Source organism: Falco punctatus (genome assembly GCF_963210335.1).
Source record: "Falco punctatus genome assembly, chromosome: 4".
Classification (NCBI taxonomy): Eukaryota; Metazoa; Chordata; class Aves; order Falconiformes; family Falconidae; genus Falco; species Falco punctatus.
In genome coordinates this window covers 53,866,644-53,884,479 of record NC_137583.1, presented here as the reverse complement: position 1 = coordinate 53,884,479, position 17,836 = coordinate 53,866,644, and the positions used below count along the sequence as shown (strand labels likewise).

The window sequence follows — 17,836 nt, the reverse complement described above, 5'->3', positions numbered from 1 at the left end:
TTCCACTGAATCAACATTTTCATCATAACTTAAACAGCAGAGTCCAAAATTAAACTGAACTTTGTCGTTCCCATTGAGTAGGTGCTTGGTTGGATGTTACAGTTTTCCAAATATCTTAGAAACTGTCACAATGCTAAACACAATACCTCATTTTAGCTCAATAGCATCAAAATGCTGCAGTGAAGTTTAGATAACACAGTAGTTGCAAACCTGTATTTAAAGATTTCTTTTTACCTCTGAGTAACTGCATTTTGGAGGTGGTGGTGGGAGAAAAGTATTATTCTTCCCAAAGAGGGACTAGAGCGTGCAATTTGTTCACATGCAAACCAGAAATGCAGCAGAGCCAGAAACCACAGGCACTTCCCTGTCTTAAAGGAAGCAGCTTTTGCCTGGGGGAAATGCAGCACCATCAAGATAAAGCTAACTAAAATTACGCAACTTCACCAAAATTTCATTTCATATCCGATCTCAACTACATCGCACCTGCTGCTACTGCTCTGTCAACCAAATCCTTGCTCAGATCAGGTGTGCCAGCTGAAGGAATCCTCCCGCCTGTGTATTACATCAGTCTCCCCAAGTAAAGCTGAACAGGACACAGATTCCTTCTTTCAGCAGAGCTACCACCAATTCACAGCGTCTGCCCAGCTTGGTCGTGACAAAGAGGATGAGAGAGGACACTGCTTTACTGGGCTTCACAAAAGAAAAGCAACTCTGTTTTCAGGGGGAAGCACTTCCCCTTTTGCTTGCAGGTTTTTTGTTGTTTGGGGTTTTTTTAATTTTATTTCTTTTTATTTTATAATTTATTTTAATGCAAACAGCTTAAGAAGTTAAAATCAAAGTAAGATGATTCATGTTTGGTGAACATTTGATTACCCCTGAAATGCTTCATCTGCATGTGTGTAGATGTTCCTTCACAGATGTTTTTGCTTGCTAGAATCGAAATGAACTTCATACTCTGCCAAAAATGTTTAAGGCACCTATCTACTTCCCAGTAAGAGCCAGCATACCCACAAACTACCCTCATGTCTCTGTAGACTCAAGACCTAGGAAGGAATTGAATGCTGGCTGACTCTACCCCCCCAGATCCTCAGAAGAGAGAGACGGAGAGAGAAGTGGCCCCTATTTGCTAGAAGTAGTATTATCCCCACAGCAAAAATTGATAGATGCCCCTCAAAGAAACTAATGATTTTGGAAAACGGGTGTAGATGGAGCACCCGCAGCACTCTGTGTACAATGAAGCAAGGCAACTGTGATGTACGCAACCTACACATCGTTTTCTAAGCATCTCCCAGAGGGGAGAAGACACATGTCCCTTAGCCCATGTCTTACTGAGTTATCATTCTACATTCATGCCAGCACAAAATGAGAATGGTGCAGAGAAGATATATGTTTGTGCCGTGCTCTTTCCCCAGGACTCCTCTTCTCTCTCTGGTTTGAGCTCTCCATAACATCTCATAACACTCACGGTCAGGCTGTTGACTTTTTGTGGCAGACATCAAACTTTCTGCTGTCTTTGGACAACCAACTTACCATGGTGGTACCCGAAACAGCAGTGCTACCTGCAGGGAATACCTGCTTGCTGGGGAAGACACAAAACAAAGGCCAAATAAAAGTGAAGCTTACTGGTCACAGTGAACTGGGTAGAAGTCCTGCTTTCATCAGCCAGGAAGGCAATCTCACCAGCATCTTCCATCTTACAATCTCGGATAGTCATGGTGTGTTGCTTGCCAGAGCATGTGATAGAGATTCGATCGCTGGATTTCACTTCTTCTTTATTTTTCAGCCATCGGATGTTCTGGCAGTCATTGTCCAGCTCCACACAGAAGATAGCTGTATCGTTTATGAAGACCGCAGTCTTTCGTGGAAGTTTTTTAATGATGTTCCCTTTAAAGAAGAAAGTAATTATGATCAGCAAATTGCAGATGTTAAAGTTTCTGGCAACACTAGACCATCCAGACTACAACAGGACTAGTCAACAGTTCTCACCTAATCAAAACATTATAGACACTATGCAGACACCCCTAAATGAATTCCAAGGCTCTGAGTTACACAGGACAGATAATCCCAAGGACTCATTTCGTCTTTCAAAGACAGAAAAGTAATCTTGTTTGACTACAGTTGCTCGTGTTTCTAGCCTACCCATGCAGAGTCTGCTGCTATGTAAACACAAGGTACATGGCCTTGCCAAGAAGAGATTTGACAGTGATATAGCTTTCATTGCCTGCATATGATGGGAATTCAAATTAAAACTTTGCTCAAGTAGGTCAGCCTTAAAAGCAGACAGGTCTCTCATCTGTCTTTGGGATTCCTCCATCAGAGTTACCAGTAAGTTACACAACCAAGATGGCAAACACACCAGTTCAGCTGAATTAATAGAAAACACACTGAAAAATTCAGGTTTCTCCTTAAAGTCGACCCAGAAATTCACATGGAATGAACTTCACTCATCTGTCTCCTTTCCAAGTGACTGCGATCATTAGCACTTATTAGAATAACCACATAGTTACAAGATGTGACTATCCACAGGAAAGCTTGAACAAAACATCAGGGGACCACCCCTCCTGACAGATGGTGACTGGCCCCAGCCCTGGAGCAGTCCCTGTCAGGCAGAAGAGCCCTCACCCAGGCAAAGCACCTACAGCTATTTAATGAGAAGCAATGCTGAGCTTCTTCACAAAGCAACAGATCGAGCACACTTCATCAGCAGGGCCTCAGTTCTCTGCTCACCCTCTCCAAAGCCTGGCCACATGTCTGTCCTCGCTGCCCTCAGCAGCGTCCGTGGCACTGCAGCCCTTTGCATCCTGCCAAGCTCTCACATTTTCCCACCACCACCCTGCTCTCTCGAATCTTCTCACCCCTGGAGCAGGCACAGGACTTCCCCAGGAAGGCTCTGCCTCCTTTCCCTCCCGAGAGCTCCACCTGGCTCAGTCACTCTCTTTTTAATGGAACATGCCATAGTACCATAGAGCAAACAAGTAAAACACCAGCTGTCCTGCTGGGACCAAACACACTTACAGCGTTTGGCTGGTCTATACCTAGTAGAAGATGCAACAAAACGATGTCCATCTGAACTCTCCTGCATCTCGACTAAATTTTCCCTTCTGCCTCCACTCATGTGCACTCTCAACTCTTTGCTAATGATCCAAAAAGGAATTAGCACAAGGATGCACCTCACCCAGACATCTTGCACCAATTTATGTAGCAAAGAACTTCTGGTTTCATTGGGAGTAAAGTCAGGCTTCAAATGAGCCAGGACAAGTAGAATCCTGCAGCTCTAACAGGTCTCCAATTCATGCAACAGGAGACATGTCAATGACACCAGCATAAACATCATCAAAATCAAAACTGTATGTCCTGGAGCTGCATGGGGAGATTCTTGCTCATACAGCAAATCAGGGATCTCAGGACAGACGGTCCCTTCTGCAGCCAAGCCTGCATCTCTGATGTCTCTACTCACAGTGAGACACATCCCACACCACACCAGGTTCCACACCACACCAGGTTCCACACCTACCTGCCCTTCAGCCCTAAACCACCAGACTCAGAAGACATGGATCTATATCCACATTTTGTACCTTTCTCATCAACTTTCCAAACTCCAGAGAACAGCTCCAGATGTCCAGGATCTGAAGCATGGATCCAGTTTCCAATCTGAAAATGTACTGGTACCGACTGCAACCTGCACCACATGTTGGACCATAAAGCACAGCTGCTAAGCCAGCTTCCCAGCAGTCAGCACCACTCTCAGACAAGATTCACCACTGTGTTCACCAGACAAGACATGTGTGAGACAGTGCCAGAGAACACATCTGATGCTTGGGATCATGTTATAGGAAGTCTACAGCGCTAGGCTACAGCTCAAGGACTTCGCCTTCTAGGAAGCCCCTTGAAGCATATGTCCCCACCAAGGGACATATCTTGTGCAGCAACACAATCTCTCCCCAATCTCTGACCCTATGTCCCAGAGATACACCCTGGCTGGAGACCCTGAGACCTACTGACTGACCACATGTCGCTCTCCTCTCACACCGTAAGGGAGTCTGCTGTTCTTCACCGCACACCTTCATGGAGCAAATGCCATTCACAAGGTCGAGTCTCTCACACTCGGTAGGTGAGACCTGGCTGATCTGAAGTAGCAAGAACCTTTCTTACCTTGAACAGCCAACTCTGCGACAGTCCTGCTGCCTTCTTTCATCTCACAGATATAGACAGCATCATCATCCGTGGTGACATTCTGAACAGTAAGCCGGCGATACGTGCCCTCTTCTTCAATGTTGTATTTCTTGCTCTGCCGGAGTTTGGTTTCCTCCTTGAACCAAGCTGTCTCTGTACTAGGAACAGGCACTTCACATTGGAAGGTGGCAGATTCCTTCTCCCTCACTTCAAGATCCTTCAGTTTTTCCTTGAAGGGTATTGCAGGTTCTTAAGAGGAGAAAAACGGAAAGGAGAAGCAAAAGTTTATGGCTGTCTAAGAAATGTGCAAATAAAAAGTCAATAGAAAAAAAATTAAGCAATAACACATTTTATCAATGATGCTGGTTTGTCCTGAGCTTCCATCCAGACCCATAATCAAGCCCTACTATAGTAGGTGTTATGCTATCACATGAAAAAAAAATCTTAAATCCCAGCAAGAGTATTTTAAAGACTTATCTAAAAACAAAGCAGTACGAGTCTGAACTACAGCACCAGACAGAGGAGTTTGCTCCAATCCTAATAAATGTGAACAAGCTGGTGAAGCATCAGGTTAATAAATTCTCCTCCTGTGACCTGCTCATCCTCTAGCATGAACGTCTCTGTGTTGCACTTTGCCACTTAGTGATGCCAACAGAATGAAAGGCAGGGCTCAACCCAGTCTCACCCTATCTAGAGCAACAGCCACTTCATGTCAGAATAAAAACCTCTAACACAATCATGCTACAGGTGGCCGAATAGCAAACAAGCTATCTCCGCAGGGAGAGGGCACAGGGCAGCAATTCTAAATGCATGAACAGCTAAGCTGGTCAGCTGGGGCAAGAACCAATATTTTAGGGGTCTTGCAGCAGAAGTGAGCTCAGTGGAGCTATCTGCAAGGGCACAGAAAGATGGGAGGTGGCTGTGCACAGAAGGATAGAGCAGGGAGGAAAGCACAGAAGTAACTGATGGAGTTTGCTGTTCGCCCTGCTGGCACCAAAGGCTCTGTATCAGCTTTTGCCAATGATGATAAAAGAACTAGAGAAAGAGCCCGAGTGTCCCAGCTGCCTCTGCTTTCCTCCAGCACTGGGGCTGCAGTGCTCTGGCTCAGGGAGAAACCAGAGTGTAGAGCAAACACGCAAAACAGCTGCATGGCAGTGAGGGAAGACATTTTATGAGCAGAACAATGTTTAATTCCAGTGACAGCTGTGCTGTGAAATCACCCTGATACCCCAGCACTAAACTGGAGAAAGGGGAATTGGACTGAAGAGGACAGCTGGTGGTCACAGCCAGGGGACTAGCGCCACAGTCATTTCACAGGCTTGGATTAGCCACTGCTGATGCATCACCACTCACGATTCATGAGACATCGTGTCTTGACATGTGCTGTCATCCTCTAATAGCGGCTGCACCAGCTCCCAGCCTTTTTTTGTGGCTCCGTTCTTCCTCTCCCTGACCACACACACACACCCAAGGCTGGGAATTTCATGCGGCCACTAGCAGCCAAGCATGAATCTAGGAGTCAAGCAGGACTAGACTTGTCTTAGATTTATAAGCCCATGCCCATTGTGGCACGCCCCACTCAGAGTCTCCATGGTCTAGAAGATGGAAAAACACACATTGATGCTCTCAAACATCCCACATCCAAAATTTGATGGCCAGGAGCCTTCATTTTGTAAAATTCAGATCTGGTAGCGCAGCATATAACTGAGTTTGTTACCTGTCCCCTCCTGCCCCACCACTGGGACTGGAGCTGCAACAGGAGCAGTGCTGTCTTTCATCTGGTTTGTGCTTTTCTGAACTCAAGCCCTGGAAACATGCGTCCAGTTTTGCAGGTTGTTCACTCAACCCCTGGCACTGCCACAGTTGCAGCTGTCACATACCAAAACCCTCTAATGGTTTCTAGCTGAGCACAGCCTGGATAGAGATATCAGACTCTCAGGGCTTGGCAGGACACCTGGAAGGAGCGATACGATCTGCTACCTTGGTTGTTACCCTGATTAAAACCTGGCTGGGAACCCATATCATTCCTTTAGGAACAGGAAGATGACTCAAGCTCACCATGTCAGCTTGGTTATTTTCTTAAAAACTGTTTTGCCCTACTGTACCTCAGTTCAAGGCAAGTCAAAGCCTTGCCTTAAAAAGCCTTCAGGTACAGTTACACAGACCTGCTCTGCCCACACTCCACATAATTAATTATGCTTTTTTCTTTAACCAACAGGCAACTCAGACTCCTGCCCCTGCAATCCATGTATCACCTCTGGGAACACCCCCTGTAGTCAGGGGGGATGTAACAGTTATAATTCTCATGCCACGGGAACAAGCAAGAGGATGAGGTCAAGAAAGCATGGATCAGAAGGATGCCAGCCTCCAGGAGCTGGATGCAGTGTTGCTGTGTGAGATAGGAGGGAGGCTGGAGCTGACACTGAGAACACAAATATATGTCCAAGGGCCAAAAAGAAATACCAGATGCACCTGAGAAGCACATACCTGGAGCAACTGGCCATATCATTAACCCCTCCCTCTCCCTTTACACTCACTAAGCAGTAGCTAAGGTTAAAAAAGAAGAGAAGCTACTCTAGGAAAAAGCTCTTAAATATACAAACACAGAAGAGCTGGCTGACTGTTTCATACATGTTGCAGTAACAGCACAGCTTTTCCAGCCAAAGAAAGTAGGTGCAAGGCTATCTTTGGCAGCTTGGGGTCACAGATATCCTCAAAAAACAACTTTTTGTCCTACTGACATGTGCACACACTTCTTATCTCACTCTGAACAAGGCTTCAGAGAGACAGCAGCTGATAAACTGACTCAAAGGCTAGGATTCACCCAGCCCACTGCTTTTTCTGCTTTGGAGATGTAAGAGAGGCTCCAAAATCCACCAGCCTCCTCTTCCTGAATATAACTTCATGCTCTTTACATGGTCTAGCATGTACCTGGTCAGACAGAGGGGGGTTAATTTTGGTCAGGGGACTACAGACGGACCACAGGTCTCTTGGGAGTAAGCATCCCAAACAATTCACCTGGCCTATAACCAGCCCCCTGCCCAGAGAGATGCTCAGAGAGGTAGCCAGGAGGGAACAGTGTCTCCAGCTGATCAACAGGCACCCAGATCTCAAGGAAAGGTCTGTGAAAGGCAGCTGCTCATCTTCCTTGTTAATAAACTCATCAAGACAATCAGAATATATAACCGTATAGTATTTGTACGAAAAAGACTTACTCTGAGGAAGGAAGCTCTAAACTTTACATCAGACTTCCAGTGTACTTACCACTTACCTAGCTAAATGTGAAAACAAATAAATACACTTACTCTCCCACTGGCCAGCACGGTGAGTCGAGCAGAGCCCTCTGTTACTCTCTTTCACCCCACACTGGCCTGCAGCTTGTCAGGTTTTGACATTTATATTGCAAATTCTCTAATGTAGGCATCCTCTCTTACCTGTCTATACAGCACCCAATACAATTCAGAAATATTCTGGGCTGTAAATTCTATAGGCATGTCGAGGATATAAGATAACTTTCTGTTTGATCTGATAAAGTCTATAAATATTGACTGCTCATTTCTCAGTGCCTGTTTGCAGTGTATTACCCTTTCACAGGGTAATTCTCAGTGCAAGCTCATGTTAAATATGACTCTAATGTGTGAGAAAACCATTTGGCTAACAACCATTCTCCTTATTATCTGTTTTTTTCATTTTTTTCATTTTTTCATTTCAGTCTGACATTTGCCTGTGGCCAGGTGATGTGCCACGGTGCTTTTCGGAAGCCACGGTTTGATGTGAAGTATTAAAAAAATATATAAAATTCTCAGAGATCTGCATATTCCTTTAATGGGTTAATTTGAGCTGCCATTGAAGCAGATACACTTTTAGCAGATCAGCTTAAATGCCAATTGGGTAATAGAGCAAGAAAAAAAGCCATAATCTTTTTCTTTAGAGCAGAGTGTCCTATAAAGCTGAAATAGGACTACTTACCACAATTGAATTTGTAAATTCCCTTGCATTTGTTAATAGACTTACTGTGTTAATATCTCTGTGAACGGATGTAAAATCCAAACTAAAAAAAAGCCTTTGTGTACTTTTAAGACATAAATATGATCTTTTTTCCCCTCACATGCATGGAATACCAGTTTATGCTATGTAGCAGTAGTTTAAAAGAAAACTTCACAATTTTTTTCTGGCTTTTCTACAAAAGCTTAAAGCAATTGAAATAGTGTCTTCTAAAAAATATGTTTTACAAAAATATGAAAGTTCTATGGTAAGAATGAGATTCCATTATGCAGCAAGGCAGTGAACTATGAATTCCCAATTACAGTAGTACCTGGTGTTGCTGTTATTAGTAGTGTGAGCTCTTGCTTAGCAGAAGTGTATCTGAGCAAAAAGATGTAAAAAATCCTCTTAATTGTGCAGTTGTACTGTAAGGCAGTACAGAGAAGGAAACAAATACAAAATTTCCTGAGCACATCGATTCCTAAGGAAGCTCTCACAGCTGGGCTGTGTCCTCCACAACACAAAGCACTTTCAGCTCTGCTCAAGTCATCGGAGCTCAGGACAAGGGAAGAGCCAGCGCCGTGCACTGTGCAAAACATGGGGTGGCCACGACTGGCGCAGTCTGCAGTGGGGGAGCAGAAGCAAGAGGTACCTCAACTGTACGTCCTGCAAGCTGGAAGAGCAGCTCAAGTGGATGCCATTTCATACAGAATCCAATCAAAACTACAAAACACTGTTTTTCCGATCACTTCAAATCAACCGTTATCTAGAAACATTTACTTCTGTGAGAGCTCAGTGGTGTGAATTGGAATAGCAAATCTGCTGTGTCCCTGTGACATCTGGACTCCCAGGTCATGGCTAATTTTCAGTGCCCTGAAAGGTCACAAACTCCTCTCTAGTATCAAGATGATCTATTATTTTTTAAAATTATTTTTGACTGTGCAGTTTTTTCTATTAATCTGATTTTAGCCAAAGCAGAAATACCCATGAAGGCATATAACAAAGGCAAGAACATTTCTAAAGGAGAAATAAGAGATCATATAAGAGCTACAAAAGCCTGCCTGCTGGGAAAAATGTGAAATAGAAACAGAAAATCAAAACCCTGGGGGAGCACAGGAGCAAGAGCAGCTCATGAAGTTAGCAGGAAACTGCAAGAGCTCAGATCAGCTATGAATTTGGCTGCTTGTCTTGAGAACATATTTCTGCAGAGTGTCATGGGCTTTTTTGTTTGGTTCGTACCAAGCAAACTAGCAATGAGATGATGTTATTTTTCAAAAGCAGGTCCTGCTAACACATATTTTGCTAAGAATAGGTGCAGCCTGCAAAGGAGCCAATGTTTCATTAACCTTCTCAAGGCATATCTGTCTGCTTGACCTCGTCTTCTCCCTTGCCTATGTTTCCTCTTGCCTATCCTGGCCTTCTCACACATTCTGCATTTTGGAGTTCCAGAGGCAACGGAATAATCTGCCTAACAAAAATGATCCAGTGAGGGTAAGAATATGGAAAATCCTCCCAACACAAGCTATCTAAAGGTGCGTGGACAAGGTTCTATCACCTTGTGCCTTTGGTCTTCCCAGTTACCATACTTTCCAAGTTCCCTTTCTAACTCCCCGTTTCTCAAGTTGCAACTCTCTTTGAGATCCCAAAAGTGACTGCTGTGATAGCGGTCACCCAAAATCACTTAGGGTCAGAGAGAGAATAAAGTGGCCTCAGCACCAGCCTGTTTTTCCAGTCTTGATCCTGTTTGGGTTGCAACCTTTAACCTTTCCATACAGTATCCGATTACTGTACTCAGAGGCTCAGATGAACACAGCTTGGCCCCGGCCCTGCCACGGAGACCTATACGCTGTTCTTGCTAACTTTACACACGGCCTAGGGACATCTCCAGAGCCTTCAGGAAATTCAAATCAGTTATCCATGTTCCTCCCATCCTCTCTGGTTTTTGGTTTGTCAGAGAGGTTCACTCTTGGGAAGTATTTCCTAACTCCTTTTACAGCTCGCGTTTGCGTACAGCTTCTGATTTTACCCTTGCTCCAGACACGTTTCTGAATCAGAGTAATCAACTCTTGGTTTTCCTTAATTGCGAGAGTAAGTCCTTGGCCTGTAGCCTTTCCGTTGAGGTTTACATCCGATTGGTGACATCTCATTCATGAACAGCTCAAAAATCTTTTTAAGCTCAGTGATCTTTAAAGGGATGAGCTCAGCAAAGCGCCTTCAAATGCATTGGGTCCTTAGGTCTAGGATCTAGATTGACAGCACATCGAAGGCTTTCTAGAGGTTTGACTTGTGCCCAGTCCTATGCCCAGAGAAGCTGCTAAGAGACACCTGGCAGACAGGATGCTGGGCTAGGTAGGTTTTATTATTATTATTATTATTACCTTTAAAAAAAAACATAAATAACCTCACTCAAATTCTTGTGTTGACATTCTGTGAACCAAAATGCCAGAGCATATTTAAACCCATGAAGCTGTCTTTCCTGGTACATGTGACTATGGACACACAGTGTGGGTGCAGCGTTACAGGCTCTATAAATAGGCTCTTACCTGCAGAAAGACCAACGCAGCAGCATGGTGTTTACGATGGGTGGCTGCTTGGAGAATTTACCTCTTCTGCACGACTGAGCCAAAAGAAGGTTGTGTGGGAAGATGACCTACCTCCCTAAACCCAGTGGCAGGTGAGCTAATGGCATCACCGATGGCATAAAAAGAATTAAAAGCTCCCTACACTGCTACATCATTTTGAGCTGTCTTTGGAGGGATGAGAAGGATTTCTGGTGACACAAAGGAGAGTCATTATTCAGGGCCTAATTATAACCAACAGACGTAGATTTTCCATGGCAGCTTTGGCCCGGTCAGAAAGCCCAATATGGTATAGCGTAACAAAGAAACAGACCACAAACATTTGCACTTAAGCCCTCTGACTCACAGGCATCTCCTGACAGTGGACATTGATCAATAACCTTTTCCCATGGTGCTGGCTCCCAGACCTGCTGCTTTTCTTGCTTTCCCCATCTCTTTTGGAACAGCTTGCACCCTTTGAGAATAATCAAATAACCATGGGCAGAGGGGAAGGTGCTTGTCTTTGCAAGACAGGTGTTTAGGCGAGAACTTGAGCCATCCTCAAAGTGAACACCCACCCGAGAGCCAGGCTCAGTCTTCAGCTCCAAGTCCCAACTCATGAAGTAACCACAGCTTTATGGAAGAGGACAAACACCCTTCCCAACACCACTCGGCACCTCTAAGGGGTAGCAATGGGCGGGACAAGTGCCAGAGCAAGTTCCACGGATCAGGTGTCACTGATGGACACAGAGACTGAGTTACTGATGGGAAGGATGTTGAGTGTGAAAGGAGAGGTCCAGAAAAGGGAAACCAGAAAACCTGATAAAAGCTGAGAGTCTTAAAGACAGGTATCAACATGAACCTTTCCTACTTATTTGGATTTCTAATGTATTTTGCTGCCAGTCAAAAATACCTATTTTGCCATTCAAGTGGCAAAGCCTTTTGCATCTGTAAGTTAATTTACAGGCGCTGCCTGGGCTGTGAACTGCCTGCTGTAACCCTGCCAAATGGGAGAGCAGCTCGAAAATTTAGAGCTTCCTTTCTGAAAATATGTTCACATTTTCTGTTGCCATTCTGAAGAGCTTGGTCTGACCTCCACCAGCAGTGAGGGAACCTCTGAAGGCAAGTTCTTCCCCACTGACCACAGCAAACAGAGGAATCCTGGACCTGGTAGAGTTCTGAGAGCATTCAAGGACTATAGGCTGTCCAGCGACACAAGCTGGGAAAAGGGTGAAGAACCTGGCAAGAACAAGGCTGCTGGTGGGTTACCCTGTACAGGGAAGCCCAGATGGACTGTAAATAGAGTTGGAGTAGGTCCCCCAAGGGATCTGCGGCAGCCTGACGCACTCAGCTTGCGGGGGGGAGTTTACTACTGCTTAAATGGCACGCGTGTGCCAGTTTGATTAAACCCTGTGGTGAATATAAACCCAGATGTGATTAAAGCCGAGAGGGTAAGATGGGGCTTTAGCAGTCACTGGTCCAGAGGATGGTAACAGATCTCTTAGATTACAATAAAACCAGGATGCATAGGAGCTTTAGAGATCTGGTTCATCCCAGCTGCCTCACAACCAGCCAGTTCTACACCATCCATCCCTGACTGGTGCCCGTTTATTGACCTTCCTAAAAACCCCCAGTGAAGAGATGCTCTCCCCAGGTCATCTGTTCCAGTGTTTAACCCCCTTTACAGCTGGAGGGCTTTATTCATGTCTAACCCACACTCCTTTGCAGCACTTTGGTGGCAGAAGTTTTGTTCACGCTCCCACCCCAGTTCAGAAGTGCATTGGCTGTCTCTTTGCAGACATGTCCACCCCAGTGAGAAACATAAGCACCCACCTTTGACCGTGACAAGCACGGAGCTGTACGTCTGGCCTGCCAGGTTGGAGGCTGTGCAGGTGTACAGCCCGTTGTCTATCTGCTTGCAGAAGAGGATCTTCAGCACAAAGTTCTCCTGATCATCCTCATAGATGACATACCGCCGCCCTTCCGTAATAACCTCGTTGTCTTTCTTCCACACAATCTCTGGCTTGGGCTCGCCCGTCACATAGCAGCTCAGCTTGGCGTGCTTCCCCTCTGTCACGCTGCACATGCGTGTCAGTGTCCCAAAAGTTGCGTTGTGGGCCCCTTTTGTGGTAAGTCCAGCCGCCCTCTCATAATCCCGGGAGAGGCTGTAACCAATGCCAGACAACCCTTCTGCTGTGGCAGATGTTAAATCAAGAGCCCCATGGGAGATTTCCATCTTCCTGATCTCCTCCCGCCTCTTCTGCAAGTGAGACAACAAGGATGCTGTCTTGCCGCAGCTGGTATCAAAGTGGCTGCTGCTGCCCGGGTTGGAAGAGCCCTGCGTTTCCACCACCAGCGCAGCTGAAGCGCTGGCAGAGCCGATGGGGTTCTCTGCCCGGCAGGTGTAGGTGCCGCTGTCCCGCAGCTGGGCACGCTGGATGGTGAGAGCGTTTGACTCCCCAGCAGACTCAATCTGGAAGCGTCCAGCATCAGCCCGGTTCCGTAGGTGTCTCCCATCCTTCTCCCAGTTCACAGAGAGGGGAGGGCTGCCCTGGACTTTGCATTTGAACATGACATCTTCTCCCAGTGTTACTTTGATGGAGGAGGGTTTCTGGATGAAGTATGGGGCTGACTCCGTTACCGTGGTCTCCTCTCCAACTTTGATGCTGACAGCTGCAAAAGCTTCCCCGATGGTGTTCTTGGCCCGGCAGATATATTGGCCGCTATCTTCCAGGCTCAGATCATAGATCGTTAACCGATAGAGATCCCCATCTTCTGTGGTTTTAAACCTTCCCCCAGACTGGACTGGAAGTTTATCCTTTTCCCAGCTCACAACCGGGACGGGGTTTCCAATGATCTGGCAGCTCAAGGTGGCATCCTTCCCCACAGACACCATAAACGCCTTAGGGCGGGTCAAGAACCGGGGGACTCCACTGAACGAGCTGTAATCCATGTTGGTTTATTTCCTAGAAGACAAGAAAGAAAAGCATCAAGAGAGAGCAGATTAGATGGTGCAGGCAAAGAATTGCTGCACTTCCACGGTCTGGCACCTGGAAGAGTCACATTCTCATTGTCCTTCTCATTATGGGTGAGAAGGACTTGGAATATTTTAGGTCTTGCAGATTTCTTAGTTTGAGCTCAACAAACTCCTGATGAAGGCGGCAGCTCACTTCCCCACAGAGGGCACTGGGTAAAATACAAGTTTTCAGGCAGTTCATACAGAAATAACATGATGGTCCCTTTAAGCTTTGGCACTAGCAAAGTGACCTGCACTAATGCAATACAACATACAGGCTACTTCTGTAGCCACAGAGCAACAAATGGGCATTGAATTCTGAGAGATGTGTCTACCTGTCAAGATACCTCCTCCATCGTGCTCATCTCCTTTTCATCTCTTTCTTTATGTCTCATTGCCCTTGCTCTTTTTTTCTTTCTCCTTGTCTTTTTTTCTTTTTCCTTCCTTTTTTTTTTTTAATTCTGCTTCTACAACATGCTCCATCTCTCCTTTTATCCTCCCTGTTCATGACCCATCCCTATGTCTTGTTCTCTGAATCACATTCACACAGACCTTATGCTAACGCCTCTCTTGTAGGGGGGCCAGCCTTTAGGAGGACACACAGATATGCCTCTTGTATTATTGACTATATTTCTCTTTATTCCCAGCTTCTGTTCAACACCACCACTGAGATACAGCTACTTTGATGGCAATGGTAGCCAGTGAGTATCTCTGGCTTATATACAGCCCCATCCAGGTGGTGTGGGGCCAGACATAGCTGCAGTGGGGATGGGTGCTTGTGCACATGTATGGCTTGGTGCACGTGCATCACGTTCATGGGACTGCAAAGCCATGTGAAGGAACTGCCATGGGGAATGCACGCAGCAATCCAGACAGTGCCAGCCTTCTCCAAAAAAGCCCCACGTGGCTTAGGACTTACAGGAAAGATGTCTCATCGCCTGCTTATTCTCAGCTGTTCTCAGAGAGAGCTGTGGACCAGCCTGCAGCTGTTTGATGACACGGGCCAGCCAAGGGGACAAGACTTAAGCAGTGTCCAAAACCAAAGTTCACAGCAATTTTGGTGCCATTGTGTCCCGAGAAAGTAAAAAGTAATCAGTGACGCTAATCTTTACAGCCACGTTCATGCACACAGACAATCTACGCATCCCTGTGCAGCTGGACAGCAATACAACAGACACCACCACCTTCAGGGTCCTCCTAAATTCCACATAGCACATAAACTTGTCTTGTGTCTTCACTGCTCCTTACATGGACTCCTGGATGTCCTTCCCCTTCTGCTGGAGTGAGCCTACTTCAAATCATAGAATCACAGAACTGTTTGGGTTGGAAGGGCCCTTAAAGACCCCCCAGTCCCACCCCTGCCACGCGCAGGGCCCCCTTCCCCCAGCCCCGGTGGCTCCCAGCCCCGTCCAGCCTGGCCTTGGGCACTGCCAGGGCTGGGGCACCCACAGCTGCTCTGGGCAGCCCGTGCCGGTGCCTCGCCGCCCTCACAGGGAAGGATTTCTTCATGATAGCTAATCTAAGTCCCCCTCCCAGTTTAAAGTCATCCCCCCTTGTCCTGTTGCTACCAGCCCTTATAAAAAGTCTGTCCCTGTCTTTCTTATAAGCCCCTTGAAGTATTGGAAGGCTGCTGTAAGGTCTCCCTGGAGACCTTTTCTGTGAATGTAAGTATAGCGCAGCTAAGGAGCTGGTCTCAAACCCATGAGCAGCAGTAACCACGCGCTTGCTGACTTTCCCTGGGACCAGGATCAGGCCTGACTACAGTGCTCTGTAAGGAAAGCAAGTTTCCCAGCTCCAAGCCTCTCTAGAAGTCCTGCTTGGAAGACCCGAGCACAGTATCTCTCTCCAAGCCGCTCTCTTTGGCCTCATGAAGCCAGACACTGCTGTCTTAGCAAGCTCGTGCAGCCCTGTCCAAGCTGTATGAACAGTCTCTGCCCAGGGGTGACTGCGGTGCTGCCCTCACATCTGTGCTTTTTCACCTTCAAAGTGCCACACAAAGCAAAACTACCAGGGTTCTCTGCGCTGTAACTCAGAAAGGAAATAATAACCAGTCCCCGTGACAGAAATATCCTTCTTAATCCTACAGCAGTTTGGCTTCCCCGCTGGCCACAAATCCACCCCCTTGCTCACCCAATGGCAGATGCTCTCACAATCTCCCCCCACCCCCAGCAGAAATCAGGAGGAGCAGGCCAAAAACATGCTTTCATTTCTTGAGTCATCATCCGAGCAGAGGTTTCATTTTTTTTTCCCGTCCTCCTCCAGCTCCTGTTGCAGTGCATTAATGTTAATGTGCAAATCACTGATGGCACCAGGGAGCAGGGCTTGGATTGACCTACTGCATGACCTTGGGAAAATCCCTTATTTTCCCTGTATCTTGGCTCCTCTCCCATTTCTTCGTCATATCAAGACAGGGATGGTCTTACAAATAATTATGTGCACGACATATATGACAATGCACTTGCTGGAGTATATGACAAATCATGCATGAAAATAATAACAAATCACAATTTGTCAGTCCATTTGTGCTGCTGGGGATTGAAAGACACAAATTGCCACTAAAACTAAATACTCTGAAAGTGGTGGCACAAAAATACAAAATGGTATTCATTATAATCATTATTACCATTGAAGATGATATAGCTGAGCTAGCCTTCGAACTTCATTTGGACCACAGACCCAAGGCAAAAAAAAAAACAGTCTTCTTTCTATATTTAACAGGAAGAATGCACTACATCCTATCCTATGACGTCTCTCCCCCTCCAAAGAACATAGGAGACTTACAAGGCAAAAACTTTTCTCTTTCAACAAAACTGAAGATTTCTAAACTAATTCAATTGTGGTTGCTTTTTTTTCCTGGTATCAAGCAAATTTCATTATTCCACCACAAATCTTTAGAAATTAAAGAAAATGCTTTCAAAGCTTAACTCTGGAAAAAAAAATGGGGGGAAAAGTCGTTCTTAGTAAACACTAAGAGTGCAAAGAATGACTGACTTGCAGTCATTAGTGCTAAGATCAATTGGCTTTCTGTTGGGTAGCCACCTTCAATACTAGTTGCAATGAATATACAGAACTATTTCTCCCTTGTTCTCAAAATGGTCTAGAAGTCTGTGAAGCAGTTTGCACTTCTTCAGTCCCTCTTACTACCCTCAGCCTCTGTCCTCACTTCAGCTTTAAAATGTATTTTCCGTAAACACTTACAAAGCTGCAAGCAAAGAAGCTGCATGAATGGTTAGAAGACGCAGGAGATGAGCCTTGGGCTTGAGCCAAAGTACACTGAAGTCAGTGGAAATTTCCACTGAAGTCAACTGATGGGCAATCAAAGTCTTCTGCTAATTTGGGGAAGGACCATTTAAAAGTTCAGAGGGGGATGCTGGCATTCAAATTCAACTCTGGAGAATCCAGTAGTATCATTAACCAAGAATTAACAATCACAACACAGACTCAGAGCTCATGCCCTAATCCCTCCCAGCCATTAGCTTGAATTTCAGGACGCACCATGTCATTAAAGCACTTGGATCCATCTTCAGAAGACATTGCCATGTCCCATCCTCCCTAGATCCCTAGCTGTTCCTGACAGATGTGTCACACTGACTCATCTCCAGCTTCAAATCCATAGCATCAAATAGAGCATAAAATAAAGTTACTCCACTTCTTCAGAGTGGGCTCTACATAACATGGAGAAGTGCCTGGAGCACAGAGATGGCTACAGACACAAGAGGTGCCTGCTTGGGAGCCAGCCAGTGACCTTTCGGCAAACAGTTGGCTTCCCGCAAACCACCTGTGTGTCGTTTTCCTTGCCTGGTCCCCAGGAGACACATCGGTGCCTGGAGGAGAGCTCTGCTCTGTGGGAGCATGGTGGGTGCTCTGAACGCCTGGCTTTTACAAGGGCGGGAGCAGGAATGCCGCTTACTTCCTAAAGGTCTTGTGCATCTTCCTCCCCTGCCCTCCTGTGCTAAACAGCACCCAAACAAGACCCAACTGCTCACTGGCATCTCTGACAGTCAAGAAGAGTTAAAAGAATGGGAAGCTGCTGCATCAGGTGCCTACTGCTTTTGTGCTCCTGAGCCAGACTGGTGCAGCAAATCCATCCAAGATGCTGCTTTCC

General features: G+C 46.0%; 1 protein-coding gene across 12 annotated transcripts in view; it reads right to left on the bottom strand.

Annotated features, from left to right (window-relative positions):
- Positions 1-17,836, bottom strand: part of OBSCN (obscurin, cytoskeletal calmodulin and titin-interacting RhoGEF) — a 209,583-nt gene that overhangs the window by 171,957 nt on the left and 19,790 nt on the right. For all 12 annotated transcript variants that reach the window (XM_080383729.1, XM_080383728.1, XM_080383730.1 and 9 more), the window contains 3 exons: positions 12,549-13,681; positions 4,153-4,422; positions 1,624-1,884 (listed from right to left, as the gene is read on the bottom strand). In XM_080383729.1, coding sequence (XP_080239855.1) covers positions 1,624-1,884; positions 4,153-4,422; positions 12,549-13,668 — 1,651 coding nt within the window. In that variant the 5' untranslated portion in view covers positions 13,669-13,681. The remainder of the gene's footprint in view (positions 1-1,623; positions 1,885-4,152; positions 4,423-12,548; positions 13,682-17,836) is intronic.